The sequence below is a fragment of the Copadichromis virginalis genome, linkage group LG14 (assembly GCF_057382275.1).
Source record: "Copadichromis virginalis isolate Kocher_CV1m ecotype Utaka linkage group LG14, C_Virginalis_male_GT1.1, whole genome shotgun sequence".
NCBI classification, from domain to species: Eukaryota; Metazoa; Chordata; class Actinopteri; order Cichliformes; family Cichlidae; genus Copadichromis; species Copadichromis virginalis.
The window spans coordinates 22089063-22107383 of NC_140631.1; the positions used below are offsets into that span (position 1 = coordinate 22089063).

An 18321-nucleotide genomic window follows, 5' to 3' on the forward strand; every position below is an offset into this window, starting at 1 on the left:
TATTTGCTTTCAAGCACATGTATTGTGAAATTTTTAAATAGCATTGGCTGGTGTACTTTGCAAGTATCCTGCTTTATTGTGAAGAGATTTGTAAAAGGAAGTGAATGTGATTGTGATCGGTAGCAGGACTGAGAGAAGTTGCATTATAAAAACAAGATCTATATATGAGTTTGACATTGAAAAAACAACCACATTTGGACCATAAATAGCCTGTACATGGAGGTCCTACGGATGACAGCACTAGATGTTCAGTAGACATCGAAAGAAAGGTCTGGCATTATAAAACAACCCCTTCAGTAGACCAAAATTGTACCTCCAAAATTCACATATAAAAGACATCACTTCACGCAGTGGGTGGACTGTGGCAAGGAAACTATGCAGAACAATGTGTGAACATAGTAATATGCCAAAATGCCAAAAGCAGCTCATGATTGTTTCCTCGGAGGGCGCTCTCTGCACCGGGGCTGTTATTGACCGTGGCTGCTGGGTCTCTGGGGTCCTCTCAGCCTGGTTGGGGGGCTCCTTTGCCTCCCTCCGGCTGTGTGCCCAGCCCGGAGGCTGCGGTCTGTGACCGGCTCCCGGTGCAGACGGCTCTCTGTTATAATGTTTCCTCACTTGGCTCATGCGAGCCCAGCCCAATTTTTACTCTTTAAGTGTGCGCGTGTGTGTATGTGTGTGTGGGTGGGGGGATATATGTGTATTGAGAGTGTGGGGAGTGAGTTGGAGGGTGGGGTGGGCTGCTTTTAACTATGTAAAGCACTTTGTGCTACATTTTTTCTGTATGAAAAGTGCTTTATAAATAAAGATTGATTGATTGATTGATTGATGAGCCAATTAATTCATTAATTTATGTATTTTTTTTTCTTTAGGTGACTTAATTATATCTAGCTGTTTGTGTAGTGGTTGATGTTTAACCCAAACCTAATCCAGCAGTAAGAGAAAATAAAAATGATATTGGATCAGCAGGTAAAAGTAAAATGTAGGTGCAGGTGGAATTGGGGCAAAATCTAAAAAAAAGATATTACAAATATTACAAAGATAAAGATATTACAATGCAAAAGTAGCATTGCTGTGCCCATCACAGCATGCAAAGGAAACACTGCTTGTCCAACCCAGTATCATGGCAAGAGTGTAATAGACATGACGGTCCACCATTTCCATTTCACTTTTTAGGCAGAAGTTGCAGTACGTTGTAGTAAGCTGCAGTACCAACATAGTTAGATATTTTATTTCAAGCCAACATGAAAATAGTCACGGGAAAGTGTTTAAATAGACATTACTAACACATTTATATGTAAATATATATTAGCCACCTAGTTAAAAAATGTTTCTGCCATAGAACGACGGTTTGAAGTATACAGGGTGGGCCATTTATATGGATACACTGTTATAACATGGGAATGGTTGGTGATATCAAAGTCCTGTTTGTGGCACATTAGTATATGTGAGGGGGGAAACTCCTCAAGATGGGTGGTGACCATGGTGGCCATTTAGAAGTCGGCCATCTTGGATACAACTTTTGTTTTTTCAATAGGAAGAGGGCCATGTGACACATCAAACTTATTGCTAATGTCACAAGAAAAACAATGGTGTGCTTGGTTTCAACGTAACTTTATTCTTTCTATTTACAAGTTTCTGACCACTTATAAACTGTGTTCAATGTGCTGCCCATTGTGTTGGATTGTCAATGCAACCCTCTTCTCCCACTCTTCACACACTGATAGCAACACCGCAGGAGAAATGCCAGCACAGGCATCCAGTATCCGTAGTTTCAGGTGCTGCACATCACGTCTCTTCACACCATAGACAATTGCCTTCAGATGACCCCAAAGGTAAAAGTCTAAGGGGGTCAGATCGGGAGACCTTGGGGGCCATTCAACTGGCCCACGACGACCAATCCACTTTCCAGGAAACTGTTCATCTAGGAATGCTCGGACCTGGCACCCATAATGTGGTGGTGCACCATCTTGCTGGAAAAACTCAGGGAACGTGCCAGCTTCAGTGCACAAAGAGGGAAACACATCATCATGTAGCAATTTCAAATATCCAGTGGCCTTGAGGTTTCCATTGATGAAGAATGGACCCACTATCGTTGTACCCCATATACCACACCAAACCATCACTTTTGTTGTTCCAACAGTCTTGGAGGGATCCATCCAATGTGGGTTAGTGTCAGACCAATAGCGGTGGCTTTGTTTGTTAACTTCACCATTCACATAAAAGTTTGCCTCATCACTGAACAAAATCTTCTGCGTGATTTTTTGCGAGAATGTCTCACGACAGTGCGCCGTTAGTGACAACAGCTGTCTGCAGATCAACAATGGATCACATATCGATTGTGGGAGAGAGCATGAGCGTGCAGCGTTTAAAGCGTGGAAGTACTGACCTTACTTTGAGTTTGATTCCATAAAAAGTGACAAAAACATTAGCGTCCATCGTGCGTGGGAAGAAAACTTCTTTTTACAGCGAAAAAACCTAAACTTCCAAGCAAGCACCGAGTGCGCTATGACGTAATGGGAAATTCACAGAGAAACTCGCGGATTCTTCAACTGACCGCGGCACACCTGCACCAGGGTAAACCTCCACCTACCGCAGTCCTGCTTTACAGGTGAAAATAGAGCAACAGGACCGCTGAGTCTTTGACTTTATTTATTTTCTGCTGTGTTTTACTTGCATTTATTTGAAAGACTGAGTGTAAACACAAAAAATATTTTTATTTTATGTGCTGGAATGTGCAGAAAATAGGTTTAAATGTTAAACTAATTTATTCAAGTCAGAGAATGTTGCATATAATTAAATTTTTGCTTGATGCATAAAGTTAAAAGATTAAAACTGATAAAACAAGTTAAAAAAAGAGACTTTTCCATTTGATTACATTTTGTATGATGGATTAAGCAGAAAAAGTAGAATTGGGCTGAAAGATCTATCGCTTTATCACCTATTCAGGTTGTAAATCGTGTTTTTAAAAAGTAACTAAGTAACTAAGTAATTAATTACTTTTGAAAATAAGTAATCAGTAAAGTAACGGGATTACTTTTTGGGGGAAGTAATCAGTAATTAGTTACTGATTACTTTTTTCAAGTAACTTGACCAGCACTGGTCACCACCCATCTTGAGGAGTTTCCCCCCTCACATATACTAATGTGCCACAAACAGGACTTTGATATCACCAACCATTCCCATGTTATAACAGTGTATCCATATAAATGGCCCACCCTGTATACTTCAAACCGTCGTTCTATGGCAGAAACATTTTTTAACTAGGTGGCTAATATATATTTACATATAAATGTGTTAGTAATCTCTATTTAAACATTTTCCCGTGACTATTTTATTGCGGTGTATCCATATAAATGACCCACCCTGTATTTCAGGGTCCTTCTAAACAAAAATAGCACAAGACTCAAACAGATGAAATATATGTAATATCTATATTTAACCTAACATGTCATATAATACTGAAATGTTGCATATTGGGATTTAAAATCTAACTGTTAGTGTGCAGCAACTAATGAAGACAATATACTGAGAGTAAAAAATTTATATTTGGAAAGTGGCCATGCCTTGGTCCAGTAGCTGGGCTTTATCTTCAGTGTCTGAATGCAGTTCAGTTTCTCAGTTGAGACCAGTTTTAACATGACAGGCTGATTGCTAAGTGGACCAATGAGAGGGTAGAGCCTGGAGGGTGAATCCTGGCCATCTGCTGTCCCTACAGACAACCATACAATCTTCTCAATGTACAAACACACGCGCACATATGCACACACTTTCTTTTTAACAATGCACCTCAAACTCATTATTGCTTGTAGTGTAGAATGGGAATACTCTTCAGCACCATAGGAAAAACAAGTGGGACTTCTGTCTAATGCTCCAGGCAGTAATTGTTGACTCAGTATTGAAAACCATGAGGTTCAGACAAGCAAATGAGTCCATATTCAAAAAATGCTCATTTTGAGTCTGAGCTCGTCACTGACTTGCAAGCACTGATCTCATGCTTTTTTTTTTATGCTGCATGAGCTGAATTGATTTTCAGAATACATTGTATCCAGGCTGGCTGAGGCTAGACAAGAGACAATAATCTGGAGGATCACTGAAATGATATTGTTATTTCTGAGCAGCAAAGCTGAAGAATGTCAGGTTATGTTAGAACCAAAATAACTGACTGAAGACAAAAATAAAAAATACACACACATTTGCATGGGCAAGCTGAATTTCTTTGCCCATTTGTGCATAACAGATTGCAGTTGTACAGTATTTTCTGTGTTAGATGCAGCACAACTCCACCCAGAGGAAAAGGGTGAGAAAGCTCCTGGTGCATGGGTAAATAATCATTTGACTGCAAATTATTTTCTGAGTGAATTAACTGATGAACTCAAATAAGATATTGCTGGTCATTCAAACTGGTGACGTCTTGAACCATTACCCCACAATTCATAGTGGCTTTTTATCAGGAAGTTAAACCATCAAATAAAAGAAATAAAGTTGCACCATTTTGCAAATTTCTGATGAAACTGTTAAAAGAAAGATATGATACAATCTTTGAGAATTTAATTTCCCATGACATACGCAATCAGCAAAATAAGAGGGGCTACACATTTTGCAGAAGAAGAGTCTATCTGTAGGATTCACTAGACCATGGAAATTGGAAAAAAATTGGAAGGGACTGCAGACATTTTTCCAATGCTGGAATGAAGAACAGAAGTGAGAAATGCATCATATTTACATATTTAATTTACATATTTAATACCTTGCTTTTAAATGATTTAGCTTTTTTTTACAAAATAATTTTACATTATTTCTGTTCATTCCTAAATACTCAGAGATGTTTTCTGGATAACTCGATTAAAATCTATCCTTGTAATAGGAAATCTGAAAAGAAAGTCAGGGGCCACCGCAACTCCTCCATATTCTTTTTTCCAATTTAGTAAGGCTCCTTTAAATGACTTGGAATAACTAAATGAAAAATCTAGTCTGGCTGTGAATTTAAAGTTTCACTTTTTATCAGCCATATTCAGCTTGGTGGTTTGGTACTGTGTTAACTTTAGGTCCTCTGGGTTTCTTTCTTTCTGGTTTATTCTTCTGGTTTGTCTGTAGGATGCATCCTAATTGTGTTACCTTAAATGCACTAGGAGTCAGAAAATAAGGTTATCACCCACATAGTAGAGCTTTTTTTAAGTAGCTGCTTTGGCAGACCTGTGCTGTTGTGTGCAGCCATGTTCAGCCAGCCATATAAACTAACAGTGTGTCCTCGGGCACCCCATGAGACAGCCACTGAGCTAACTAATATGGGTGCTGCCCTCTACACACACACACACACACACACACACACACACACACACACACACACACACACACACACACACACCAATACATGCCCTAACAGTCTCATACACACCAGTCTGTGGTCTCCAGCATAGCTGTGACCACAGCTCCAATGTATAATCCAGTGTGATCTAATAATAAAGTGTCTGATTTCTCTGTTACCATTCTGTCTTACCCTCTGCACCACAAACATTTATGCTCTCTCCTCAGTGCCTTGGTCCGTTGTTTGATGTGTTCCTATTTTAGCCTTTAGTTAGTTTGCCAGTTCAAGCATGAACCCCATCTCTGGCTGCGAGCCTCAAGCCATTGTCAGTGAAACAAGAAAAGATGTTTTATGTAAACAGTAATATAATGTCCTACTTGCCTGTTGAGTGTAACAATTCCTTCACAAATTCACCCAGCCTGGAAGGAATATACCCACTGAGTCATGTACTTTTAGGTTCATGTTTATTATCTCCAAGCCATTTTGAATGCACTTAGGTTGCTGTTTAATGTGCAAGTTACAGTGTGTCTGACAAGATCTAAGTTATTTACATCATATTCTACTTTCAAACTTCAGAACATTTCCCACTTGGAGCAAGAAGAGAAATAAACAGATTATTGTAAGCTAATCGCTATTGTTGAACTGATTTGTTAAAACTCTAACATAAAATGCAGTTCTTAACAGGGGTCACACAGTAGCTCATTCGTGTTTAATGCTAATATACCAATAGTTATTTGGGTGTACATGTAATTAAAGCATAGATTAGCTTATACATTCTGTATGTAAAAATCAGAAAATGTAACCTTAACATTACTAACTTATGATCATGATGTTAATATCTCAATACTACTACTTTGTCTACTTCTATTTAAATAATAGAATAATAATAGAATAATAATAATAATAATAATAATAATAAATATTTCTTAGAACACACTTACTGATTACCTTTTAGAAACTTCATGATCAGGTCGGTCCTATGGTGTTTATCTTCACAGGCCCTTTTCTGGCCCAGGGCGTCTTTGCTGTCCTTTTCCCCCAGATAAAATCAAGAGTTGATACTTTTACTGCTACGAGGCTCTAAACCAATAGGGGAACACACAGAGTTCCTTTCTTTTTTCTTGTTCTTAAAACACACAAACCACAGTATGGAGTACAGATCAGCGTTTACCTAGGTCAAGAATTTCCTCATACTAAGAGTCTGTGCTGAATTTTAAGCTACAGATCAATTAAAGAGAGTAAATAGCCAAACTGATGATTAATCCTCAGTCAAAGCCTTGTTTCACAATACAGGGAGAGTGCATTATTTAAACTCTTACATATATTATCACATTTAACCTAAGACATACAAACATAACAGTCATTATGATTTAATATATTTTATTGAAAGTAAAATTCACCAGAACATTTTGGAACTGCTGGGATTTATTACATAACCGTGTATGACCATTACAACCATTAAACCCTTTCCTCAGTGCTACCTAATAAGAGAATTCCCCCGACCTACTCTCCAAAATTCAACTTCAATGAATACTTTAAACGGAAAACAAAAACAATTTCTTTAGTGGAAATTAGTCAGCGTATTTAAAGCTGTGGTAGGAAACCTTTAGTGTGTGGAACTGTGTTTCCCAAACCCACTTAAATGGCAGCTAATCTAGCTAACATGATGAGCCCTTAATGTTTAGATGGTTTGGTCATATTTCAGGTGCTTGTGGTTGCAGGTGAGGATATTGAGTCTGTGTCAAAGCGCCCTCTGACCTCTGAAAGGTCAGCTTTGGACTCTGTCACCACTGTCCCATAAAAATACACATTTTGTGTACAGTTTCAAAGTTTAAAAATGTCATAAAACAACAGTTTTCCTTGGTTTGACCTTACAGAACCCTGTGCAACAGTACAGGATTTTAATGTATTGTTAATGTATATGTTTAACATTTAAATGTTTAAAGCTGTTTCATGTTTAAATTTCCAATCTGTAAAATTGCAATGTTGTCATTTTGAAAAGAGTGTTTAATTGAGAAGGCTATTTCGTATTCGAACTTACATAACGACACTGTTAGCTGATAATAAAGCGTTATCAGAAGGGTTACGGAAAGAAAACTTAAAAGGTTCAAATTTCTAATGCTATTTAGCACATTTGGTTTAATAATGCAGTGAGCTGTCGCAGGAATTATAGGGGGACGTGACGCTCATCGGTAATGCTGTTTTTCTCTCATTACTTTGCAGTTGCAGTTTTGTGGTGTTTTTTTAGTGTTTGCCCCCGTTCCAAATTACTTATCACTCATGAGTCTTCAAAGCCTGAAGCTCAGTCAGCACAGCTGTGACTGATGAATACACACACTCAAACAAACCAACACGCACACTGAGGAGAGACAGATAATAGATATTTAGAGGTGGAAGAAATGAGTCTTTCGCTGTAAAGCTTGTTCCTCACCTAAAGATTGCAGATTTCACATCTCTTGGGTCTCATTATTCTTGTGTAATTTGTTTCCTAGGAGAGCCCCTGATCAATTAATGGGATCGCTTTTCTCACTCCCTGTAAGGTCTGCTAAGTCTGTCTTAGCAAAGGAAAAGGTAAACAGTAATTATGCTAAAGTTACGTCCCCACATGACAGCTACGCGAAGGGGGTGGGAGATAGTAACAGTTGGATCCGGGTTGAAATGAAAAGGACACCAGGCAGAGGAGTTTAACAGAAAATAAATCTTTATTATAATTAATTAACCCAATAATCATATAAGCAGTAACTTCAACTAAGAAAACAACAAGGATTCAACAGAAAAAGACAGCAACGCTGCTATTAGCAATAACCAGGCAGGCCAAACCAAGAAATGGAGGCCACCGTCACTTAAGCAAAACCACTGCCCAGTTGACCTACTCACAACAAGCCACGCACGGTGGGGCTGGTCACACACACAGCAAGCCTTTTCCACACCTAGACCAGACTCACACACTGACCAGCACCCCACACCCACACTGCTCTCCTCCAGCTTATATCACCTCTGGAGGGTAATTGGTGGTAAACGAGGGCAGATGAGCAGCAGGTGTGTTCTAAAGGAGAAGGCAGGGACAGAGAGAAACAGGGGAGGGGCAATAAAGACGGAGGAGGAGAGCAGCACTAGAGCTTAGATGCAAGCTGCCGTTAAACTTGACTGAAGAAGACGAAGAAGAAGCACTAGAGCTTCTTTCTCTATGGTGGAATAGTTTAGCTGATGGCGCTTGAACTTTACAGAATAGTAGCAGACTGGGTGACACACATCCTCTGCGTCATCCTGTAACAGCACTGCACCAGCTCTGGTGGCACTGGCGTCAACTTCCAGTTTAAAAGGCTGAGAGAATTTGGGGGCTGCCAGAACCGGGGCGCTGCAAAGGAGAGATTTTGCAGACTCAAATGCATGCTGGCATTCCCCTGACCACTCAAAAGGGATTTTGGGGCTACATAGCTTCGTCAAAGGGGCCACAACTACTGCAAAGTTCTTGCAAAAACAGCGATAGTTTGCAGTCATGCCCAAGAACCGCTTTAGCTCCCTCCTAGTGGTTGTGGCCGGGTAGCTGAGGACAGCCTCGACTTTCGCCTCCACCGGGCAAACCTGCCCAAAACCCACCTGCTTTCCCAGGTCCCCATCCCAGGTCCCCATCAGCCAGAGTTTCGGGTGTGTTAACACACCCGAAACTCTGGCTGATGGGACCCACACCCAGTTTCACACCTTGGCTCAGGCGATTAGAGGATCATCAGGGGGTCCTTTTGTCCCTCCGTGGGGGGAAACTCCCACTAGGTTTATATCTGGGACTCTCCACCATTTGACCTTAGAACTGAAGAAGCTTCTCAGATGAGAGGTGAAACGTCTTCAAGCAACTTAAAGAATTCCAGACGCTTTTCTTTGCAAGCTCCTTTGAGAACTGTAGGTTGCTGTGCTGGCAACAATCTCATGGACTTCTCTATCATAGTAGGGTTTCAACATGTTAATGTGGCACAGGCGAGTTTTCCTCCTGCGTTCTGGGGTACTGAGGACATAATTTGTTTCAGACACCTTCCTTACTATAACATATAGTCCCGCAAAACGGGCTGAAAGGGCAGAACCGAGAACCGGTAGAAAAACTAAAACTTTGTCTCCAGTTTGAAAATGTCTTTTCACAGCCTTTCTGTCATACCATTTCTTCATGCTTGCCTGGGATGCACACAGGGCCTCTTTTGCTAATGAGGTAGCACGTTACCTGCGATCCCTACACGTCTTCACAAAATCTGCCACGTTAGTTTTTGGGACACCCCCGCTAAGGAACCTCTCTTTCAACACCTTTAGTGGGCACCGCACATCACGGCCAAACACAAGGGTAGCTGGGCTGAACCCCACGGACTCCTGCTTAGCATCGCATATCGCAAACACCACAAAGGGGACACCCTCATCCCAACTTCTGCCCGAGTCGTGGCAGTACTTTTTCAGCATGGCCTTAAGTGTTTGGTGCCAACGCTCACGTGCACCCTACAACTTTCAATTCAATTCAATTCAATTTTATTTATATAGCGCCAAATCACAACATAAGTCGCCTCAAGGCGCTTCATAGATACAGAGAAAAAAAACCCAACAATCATATGACCCCCTATGAGCAAGCACTTTGGCAACAGTGGGAAGGAAAAACTCCCTTTTAACAGGAAGAAACCTCCGGCAGAACCAGGCTCAGGGAGGGGCGGCAATCTGCTGCGACCGGTTGGGGTGAGAGAAGGAAGACAGGATAAAAGACATGCTGTGGAAGAGAGACAGAGGTTAATAACAGATATGATTCAATGCAGAGAGTGCTATTAATACATAGTGAGTGAGAAAGGTGACTGGAAAGGAAAAACTCAATGCATCATGGGAATCCCCGGCAGCAACGCAGTCTTACATATTAATTAATATGTGCATTGAAGGACATGTCCTGGTCAAAAATGACTCCAAGGTTCCTCACAGCGTTACTGGAGGCCAAGGTAATGCCATCCAGAGTAAGAATCTGGTTAGATACCATATTTCTAAGCTTTTCAGGCCCGAGTACAATAACCTCAGTTTTATCTGAATTAAGAAGCAGAAAGTTAGCGGCCATCCAGGTCTTTATGTCTTTAAGACATTCCTGCAGTTTAACTAATTGGTGTGTGTTATCTGGCTTCATGGACAGATAGAGCTGGGTGTCATCTGCATAGCAGTGAAAATGTATGCTATGTCTTCTAATGATACTGCCTAAGGGAAGCATGTATAATGTAAACAGAATTGGTCCTAGCACTGAACCCTGTGGAACTCCATAATTAACCTCAGTGTGTGAAGAGGACTCTCCATTTACATGAACAAATTGGAGTCTATTAGATAGATATGATACAAACCACTGCAGTGCAGTACCTGTAATACCTACAGCATGTTCTGATCGCTCTAATAGGATATTATGGTCGACAGTATCGAATGCTGCACTAAGGTCTAGCAGGACAAGCACAGAGATGAGTCCACTGTCAGAGGCCATAAGAAGATCATTTGTAACCTTCACTAAAGCTGTTTCTGTGCTGTGATGAGCTCTGAAACCTGACTGAAACTCTTCAAATAAACCATTCCTCTGCAGATGATCTGTTAGCTGTTTGACAACTACTCTTTCAAGGATTTTTGATATGAAAGGAAGGTTGGAGATTGGCCTATAATTAGCTAAGACTGCTGGGTCTAGAGATGGCTTTTTGAGTAAAGGTTTAACTACAGCTAGCTTGAAGGCCTGTGGTACATAGCTGATTATTAGAGATAGGTTGATCATATTTAAGATCGAAGAATTAATTAATGGCAGGACTTCTTTGAGCAGTTTTGTAGGAATGGGGTCTAAAAGACACGTTGATGGCTTGGAGGAAGTAATTATTGAAGTTAACTCAGAAAGATCAATTAGAGAAAAAGAGTCTAACTTAACATCAATGGTACTAAGAGTAGCTGTAGATAATATTACATCTGTGGGATGATTACTGGTAATTTTTTCTCTAATGATAAACATTTTTTTTTTTTTACAACTCTGGGTGATAAGCACTGGACACAGAATGAGAAATGCCAAGGGAGATTAAAGTCAGTTTAAATGCTCGGGATAGAAGTTAGTTCCCTGGTCTGTTTGTACTGTTTTTGGGAGACCAAAGGTAGTAAAAAATTTGATTAGTGCCTTAGTAATGTTTGCAGTGGTGATCCTCCGCAGAGGAATTGCTTCAGGGAACCACGTGGATAAGCACATTATGGTCAATAAAAACTGATTACCTGCCCGTGTTCTTGGCAACGAACCAACACAATCGACCAAAACGTGTTCAAATGGCTCACCAACAGCAGGTATTGGACATAGTGGGGCGGGGGCACAGTTTGGTTTGCCCACTAGTTGACACGTGTGACAGGTATTACAATACCTTGCAACATCTGCCGGCCAGAAGAAGTGCTGCAGAATATGGTCATATGCTTTAGTTATCCCCAAATGTCCTGACCATGAATGATCATGGGCTAATTGTAACACATGCTGACGCAAACTAGCCGGGACCACTATCTGTTGGACCACACTACAGTCCTCCCCTGGCTTTGAGGTCCACCTGCGCATTAACAATCCATCACAAACAAAAAATGTCTGCTTCCTGTCTCCTGTCGGACCATCACTCTCATCTACGGCAGCAAAACATTTGGCTAATGACAGGTCCTCTTTCTGAGCAATCATAAGGGCCTCCCGCGTGAGGAGCGGGGGGGGGGGGGCTGCGGGTTCAGGAGCAGGCTCAGCTACCTCTTGAGCCAGTTCCTTGGCATCAGGACCTGCCTCCTCCTCGGAGGGCATCACATCCTTTTCCAAAATAGAGCCAACCACCGACTCTGACAAGTCAACCACTTCTCCCTGCCGATGGGCGTGTGACCAGGTAAGAACACCTACAGGAAATACATCCGGGTGGTGCCGGCTTAAAGCATCTGACAAAGGCCTGAGGTCAGGAGTCTTCGTGACCTCTGGGGTAGGATAAACCTTCCCACCTGCAATGTCATTGCCCATTATAAAATCCATGCCATCAATCGGGAAGCAAGGACACACGGCCACAGGAAAAATATAAATGTGAAAGATGTAACAACTCTCAACATTTTTAGTCAAGTATTGTAAATTTGTTAAAGATTGATACGATAAAATAGAAGAAAAGTGCACATTGTCTACACAAAATAGCATGTTTATTAGGCATATTCAGTTTCTTTGTTGCCATACATTTATGGTTGGACTGCATTACTGTTAACCAGATCCAGATGATTAATTATTAATGCAAGTGTTCTCATGTCAGCACTCATCTGATTTCTATATACTTGCACATTTAAAGCATATGAATTTATTTAGGATTGATTTAAGTAAGAGCAGAATCAGTGACCAAACGTGCGACTGGTTAGATACTGTCTCTTGTGGTTGCATTTGGTTTAAGTAACAAGGCCTGAAGGAGTTAGACCACGACCCTAATTGACACCTCACCTCAGGTTGAAATACACCCCCAGTGGATCTTTATTTCAGAGGTTCATCAGCGGCAAAAACTGCTCGTGATGGCAATCTGCACTAGGCTGTGTATATCTGCTCCTTTCACCTTCATAGTTTAAGGTGCAAAATGAAGACCAGTGTACTAAGGAAGCAACGGCACTTAAAGAAGGGGATGTTTTCAAGCAACAGCAGCTGGTAGATTGAAACATCCCCAAAATATTGCATTTCTAAAGTGTTCTTAAACATTATTCATTCACGAATCCTCAGATAAAAAAAGCAGACTTATCTATCATACTCATACATGAATGCAAGTGAAATCTGTGATGTCACCATGAAATATTTGAGGCCCTTCACTCCCATGGTAACATTACCCAGTGGACACACACATCCACACACTCATGCAGCAGCAAGCCAACTTTACATGACCTGACACAGAAATAGTGGCAGAGCAGCTGAGCAGCTTCTTGGCCTTGTGTAGCAGTCTGTGATGCACGACGCACAAAACAAAACCAGAAAAACCAGCATCTCTTTATTCGCTCACATTACAAGACCTGTGGGTCCTCGGAGCCCTGGGAGAGGAGGATACAAGTGGCTTTAAATCTGAGAGCAACCGGTCGCGCACGCAGTCCTGCCAGTCGTCATCTCTGTGAACATTTGGATCTATTTGCTTTGGGAGTGGATTGTCATTGACGTCGAAGTAGTTTTTATTGCTCTCTGAGGGATTCTGAAGCGTGAAAAATGGAGCCCGGTTTGGAGCCAAGGGACGACAGAGGAAAGAGAACACCAGAAAGAAACACCAGAGAGGTAAAGTGCACAAAATTATGAGTATTTTATTTTCCCCAAAGGAAAGGTGACTTATGTTTATAAACTTTAAGAACAAAATATATTAAATAAATAAAAATTTTAACTCCTCAAGACTGTTTTTTTTTTTAAGATATCACTTTTAAAAGACAGAGAAAGAAACTAAAGTGTGTGCTAATAGGCACCTGAGTGCAAATGACAGAATGTAATTGAATAGCTCATATGGGTCAAATAACTTACATGAGACATATTTATTATATTCAATACAAGTGGGACATAAAATGTGTACAGATACAAACCTACATGTGAACAAATCATAGATACAAAAAAAGAATATAATACTTCTTACTGCATGTCTAATAAAACAAACAAAAAAACTTAGATACAACTTTATCAAATGTAAAACTTTTCGGGACATGAAATGTGTCCAGATGTGGAGCTAATTACAAGGAACGGAATAGAACCGAATAGAAATGTTTTATTTGATCAGAGGTCTGGTTTGTGGCTGGTGTAATGCATGTGACAATGACGCCATCTGGTGGCTGATATATGTCACATCCAATAGAAATCTTGACTTTTCGTTGTGGGAGAAGAAGGTAAAATAAATACAGCTCAGCTCTATCAAAAATTTAACATCTTCCAAAATTAGTGCAGGAATTTAAAGTGTTACATTTTGGGTATAATTAAATCTAAGTCCAGACTTCTGAGGCAGAAGAGCTCCTACTCCTCCTTCAGGCTGATTCAACCTCGCTGCCATAATGAATGCTTCAGGAAATCATTCCTGCTGTTCTCTATAAATCTGTATAATAACTCTTTATTCTGATTGGTGAACAGCTGTCAAGCATCGGATCCCAAACATAATTTTGTATTATACCTTCATGGAGCTGTTTGTCATAGATTTATAGTGTACAAATTATTTATTATTCAATTTGCACTTCTCTCTTACACAGTGCTAGCTGTTTACTGTTTTTAAGTAACTTTATTTTTTCATTCTGCGTTTTTTACAACTGTTGTAAATATGTAAATTCCTGCGCTATCTCATAGTATAAGACCCTTACTGGTAGATTCTATTCTATAGATAGATGGCCTACAATCTGTCAAAAATAAGTCCAACATATCTCTTATTAATGATGATTGAGCCAGAGAGAACATCCCAAACACAAAGTAGAAGCTGCAATCGGTTTTTGGCAAAGTGACTTTTATATCTTTTATTTATCTGGGTAAAAAGTCTCTTTAAGATTAAAAGTGTTTTTTAAGAGAGATCTGGCCAAGAGGGCGGCTAAAGTTGTAACAAATATAACAAATATATCACAATTTTATAAGCATTTAAAAAAAAGGACTATATTAATGATAATGTGGGTACAATAATGCAGAGATAAAAAAAATACTTCCAAAACAGATCATTTGTTTATTATATATATATAACCCCATTCATAAATCCTCTTCAATACAGTCAACTGACTAATAGCAGTAAATATATTAAACATAAAAACCCCACACATACCTGTGCTTTCCCTACTCTGTTTCCATTCTGCACAGCGGCGACTCACTTTACTGTACATCTCTGTCTTTCAGGTGTCGGACGATCTTGTATGTGCAAATCATCAGTCAGTAATGTGCAAGGTTGACCCTGATCACCTGCTCGGCCTTGTGGGCATTGTGGGCACAGTGCTCAACCTGCTGGTTGTGGTGTTAGTGTACATCTACACCCCTGTCTGATGCAACTACAAACACACCAAACAGAAGGATTTATAGCTCTTGCAAGAGTCCTGTCTTTTGATAATGTTTGTGTTACATTATTGATATTAAGGAGAATAATTTACTGGTAATCACTTATATAAAGCCGCAGCTGTAATTACAGAAGTTCAATTGCACAAAGTGACAGATGTTCCGCATATGATCTTTCTTTGCAAATTGCGTCTGCAATGTTACCACTTTATTTCCAGATTCATTAAGAATTGTAGAGAATTACACTGCAATTATTAGAAAATCAACAGGATCAAAGAACATTGCTTTTATACTGTATGGATGTTTCCTGCTTGTTTGATGTGGTTTTGTAAACTGAATTTTGCAAATAAATTTGTCTTTGCACACCAACAGAGCAGTATTCTGGTGTATATTTGCATTTATTTTTTGAAGCAAACATTCATTTTTTATATACACAGGAAGAAATAACCCAATTTTTTATTTATAGCTGCAAGCCTACTTCTTTGACCCATCACAGAGGACTGGCAAACAGCAGGGAAAGAACAGGATGTGCCTCATAAAAAAATCATCAAATAGTGACATAAAAACAGTGTTGGAGGGAACAAGTGGATCCTCTCCAGTTCTATGTAAAATATAAATCCAAGTGTAACTCTGCAAATCAAGAAATGACAGAACTATCGTAACTCCATTAACGAGGACGGCTAGCATTAGAACAGGTGTAGTGTGTGATTGTTAAATCCATGTATGTACACGTACTGCATTTTTTAGATAAAGAAGCCAGCGTGTTATTTTGTCCAGCTCACTCTGGTATTCGGAGAAAATATACCCATAACAATGATCAAACATCACAATATGTTTGTTTTGAAAGAAACAATTTAAGGTGCAGGAGCAGTAGAATTATTTAAATGATTAATGTTTATATCAGGCAATATCTGATAGCTGGTGATGATGTCAATCTTTTCAGAAACAGCCTTCAGGTCGTCCAGGATTAATCTGATGCTGTGGGACGCGTTGATGATGGCGCTCTGCGATGCATTCAGCTGTGATGTTGCACTGCGCACCTTTCACATAAAAAAAAGAAAAAGCCAGATAACTTAATATTCTGAATTTGCAGAATCTATGTAATCAGCGAGTTAACTACTAGTCAGACAAAATATTTACATCTGTTCTACTTTTTATCATTTGAAGTATCACTGTATTATCCACGGGAGACCGTCCTCTCTCCCTTTCTCTTCGCCCTACTTCACAGACATCTACTACCTTCAGAAATTTTCTGATAACTCTACAGTAGTAGGATGTATGGGTAATAGACGGCAATGAGGAAGAGTACAGAACTGAAGAACCTTGTGACGTCGTGTAAGCAAAACCATCTGCAACTTACCTTTGCAAACAACCCTATTCCCCTTCATAGGGTCTGTGCCGAAACAGTAGAGGATGAACAACACCACGGTGCTCACATTGTCAATTAATCGGACAGAAGCCATTTCTATTTTCTCAGACGATTGAGGCCCTTTAACATCTACTGGACAAAGCTCAGGATATTTTATAAGTCTGTGGTGGCCAGTGACATCCTCTATTCTGTGGTGTGATGCAGAGTTGGTTTGAGGGTAGCGGATAATGACGGACTCAGTAAATGGATCCACCAAGACAGTAATGTTCTGAGTGTGGAGACTCTCTGATACAGGTTTTAGAAAAAAAACCAGGAGGGCAGGCCAAGTTAAAGTCAATAATGGACAGTCTTTTAGCACCCTCTACATATCGCGCTTGAAGAGTCACAGGAGCATGTTCAGTAAAATACACTTTTAAGCATTATGCACCACAGAACTCCATAGGAAGTCCTTTCAACTTGTGACCATCATCCTTCATAACTTTTCCTTATGAGATATGGACTAGTTTCACTTCTAATGTCTTCTGTAAACTGTATATAGCATTATTTGATATTTGGAATATTTGAAAAATGAAGTTTTACTTGTTTTACTTGTCTAAATACATATCCCCGCGACCCTGAAAAGGATAAGCGGAAGCGAATGGATGGATAAATATCAACCTACCTCCCTGCTGGCACTGCCATAGACTTGTTGTAGTGTCTGTCCCACATCAGCATACAGTCGGCTGTTAGACTCCTGCAGCTTTTGTTGTAACAGGGTCTCACCTGAAAACAGAATTATGTGCTGAAGTTACTCAGAGCAAAACTAGATTGGTCTTTAAGTTCACTTTTAAATTTGTGACGAGACACTGTAAAGGCCCACTTCCAAATCCTCTCAAAACTGTCAAACACATCTCAGTGTTGTTAAAACAAAGCCGATACATATGAGACAACCTTGAAATTGTTAACTAGTAAGAAAAGACTAGTATGCATAGTCTTGGATTGGGTTGGCCGTACTTTCACACAATAAGCACTGGAGTTTTTATTCATCTTTACCGTGTGGCCTGTGTGAGGGGCTCGGTCTGTCTTCCACTATGGAGTGCATGTCAGGGTGGTCTCTAACTACAATTAGAGGAGGGAGGTCTCTCTTTAATATCTGAGCGCTGTCATGGGTCCCAGGAGCCTGCTCCGGGTCACCCTCGCTGTCCGTTTCAGACGCCTCCCCTGGAACCTGAAAGCATCCATAAAAAAGATACAAAAAATAAATTAAAATGTAGATTCATGGCTGAATCTAAATTTTAAGTCACTGGCTGAAGTGCATAAATCACTCTCAAAACCACGCATACAGGATAACGCATGCAGGACAACCTTGGCTCCGACCGAGGGAGTCAGAGAGGTGATGTAGACTTCATCATCGGAGTCTGTTTCAGACGCTTCGCCCTGGACCACTATCGGGTACCTGCCGGCCATGACTGCGAAAACATAAACAACATCTTACTTCAGGTTTATTCAGCTAGAAATAGCAATGCCATTAAATGTGTCTTATATAATGCAGACTTCATTGAAATGAAAATAAAAGTCACAAACCTTCCCTGAAAGACCAAAACACAAATCACATGAGCAACAAGGAAGTAGCAACGGACGTTTCATGCCTATTGGACATTCAAGACATGACGTTTC

General features: G+C 40.2%; 1 protein-coding gene and 2 long non-coding RNA genes across 3 annotated transcripts in view; 1 reads left to right on the forward strand and 2 right to left on the reverse strand.

Annotated features, from left to right (window-relative positions):
- LOC146693915 (uncharacterized) overlaps window positions 1-2496 on the reverse strand; it is a 340133-nt gene extending 337637 nt beyond the window's left edge. Inside the window, exon 1 of the long non-coding RNA XR_014914836.1 lies at window positions 2387-2496. This is a non-coding gene — a long non-coding RNA (uncharacterized LOC146693915). The remainder of the gene's footprint in view (window positions 1-2386) is intronic.
- Window positions 2497-13219: 10723 nt separating this feature from the next.
- Window positions 13220-15675, forward strand: LOC146693933 (uncharacterized). Its single transcript, XR_014914837.1, has 2 exons — window positions 13220-13571; window positions 15144-15675. It is a non-coding gene; the product is annotated as an uncharacterized LOC146693933 (long non-coding RNA).
- Window positions 15674-18312, reverse strand: bloc1s3 (biogenesis of lysosomal organelles complex-1, subunit 3). The gene is made up of 5 exons (XM_085429941.1): window positions 18229-18312; window positions 18010-18113; window positions 17698-17872; window positions 17327-17427; window positions 15674-16336 (listed from the first exon to the last, which is right to left on the reverse strand). Exons 2-5 carry the CDS (start codon window positions 18109-18111, stop codon window positions 16151-16153), a joined length of 564 nt encoding a protein of 187 aa, XP_085286067.1. The 5' UTR covers window positions 18112-18113; window positions 18229-18312; the 3' UTR covers window positions 15674-16150.
- Between the last annotated feature and the right edge of the window lie 9 nt (window positions 18313-18321).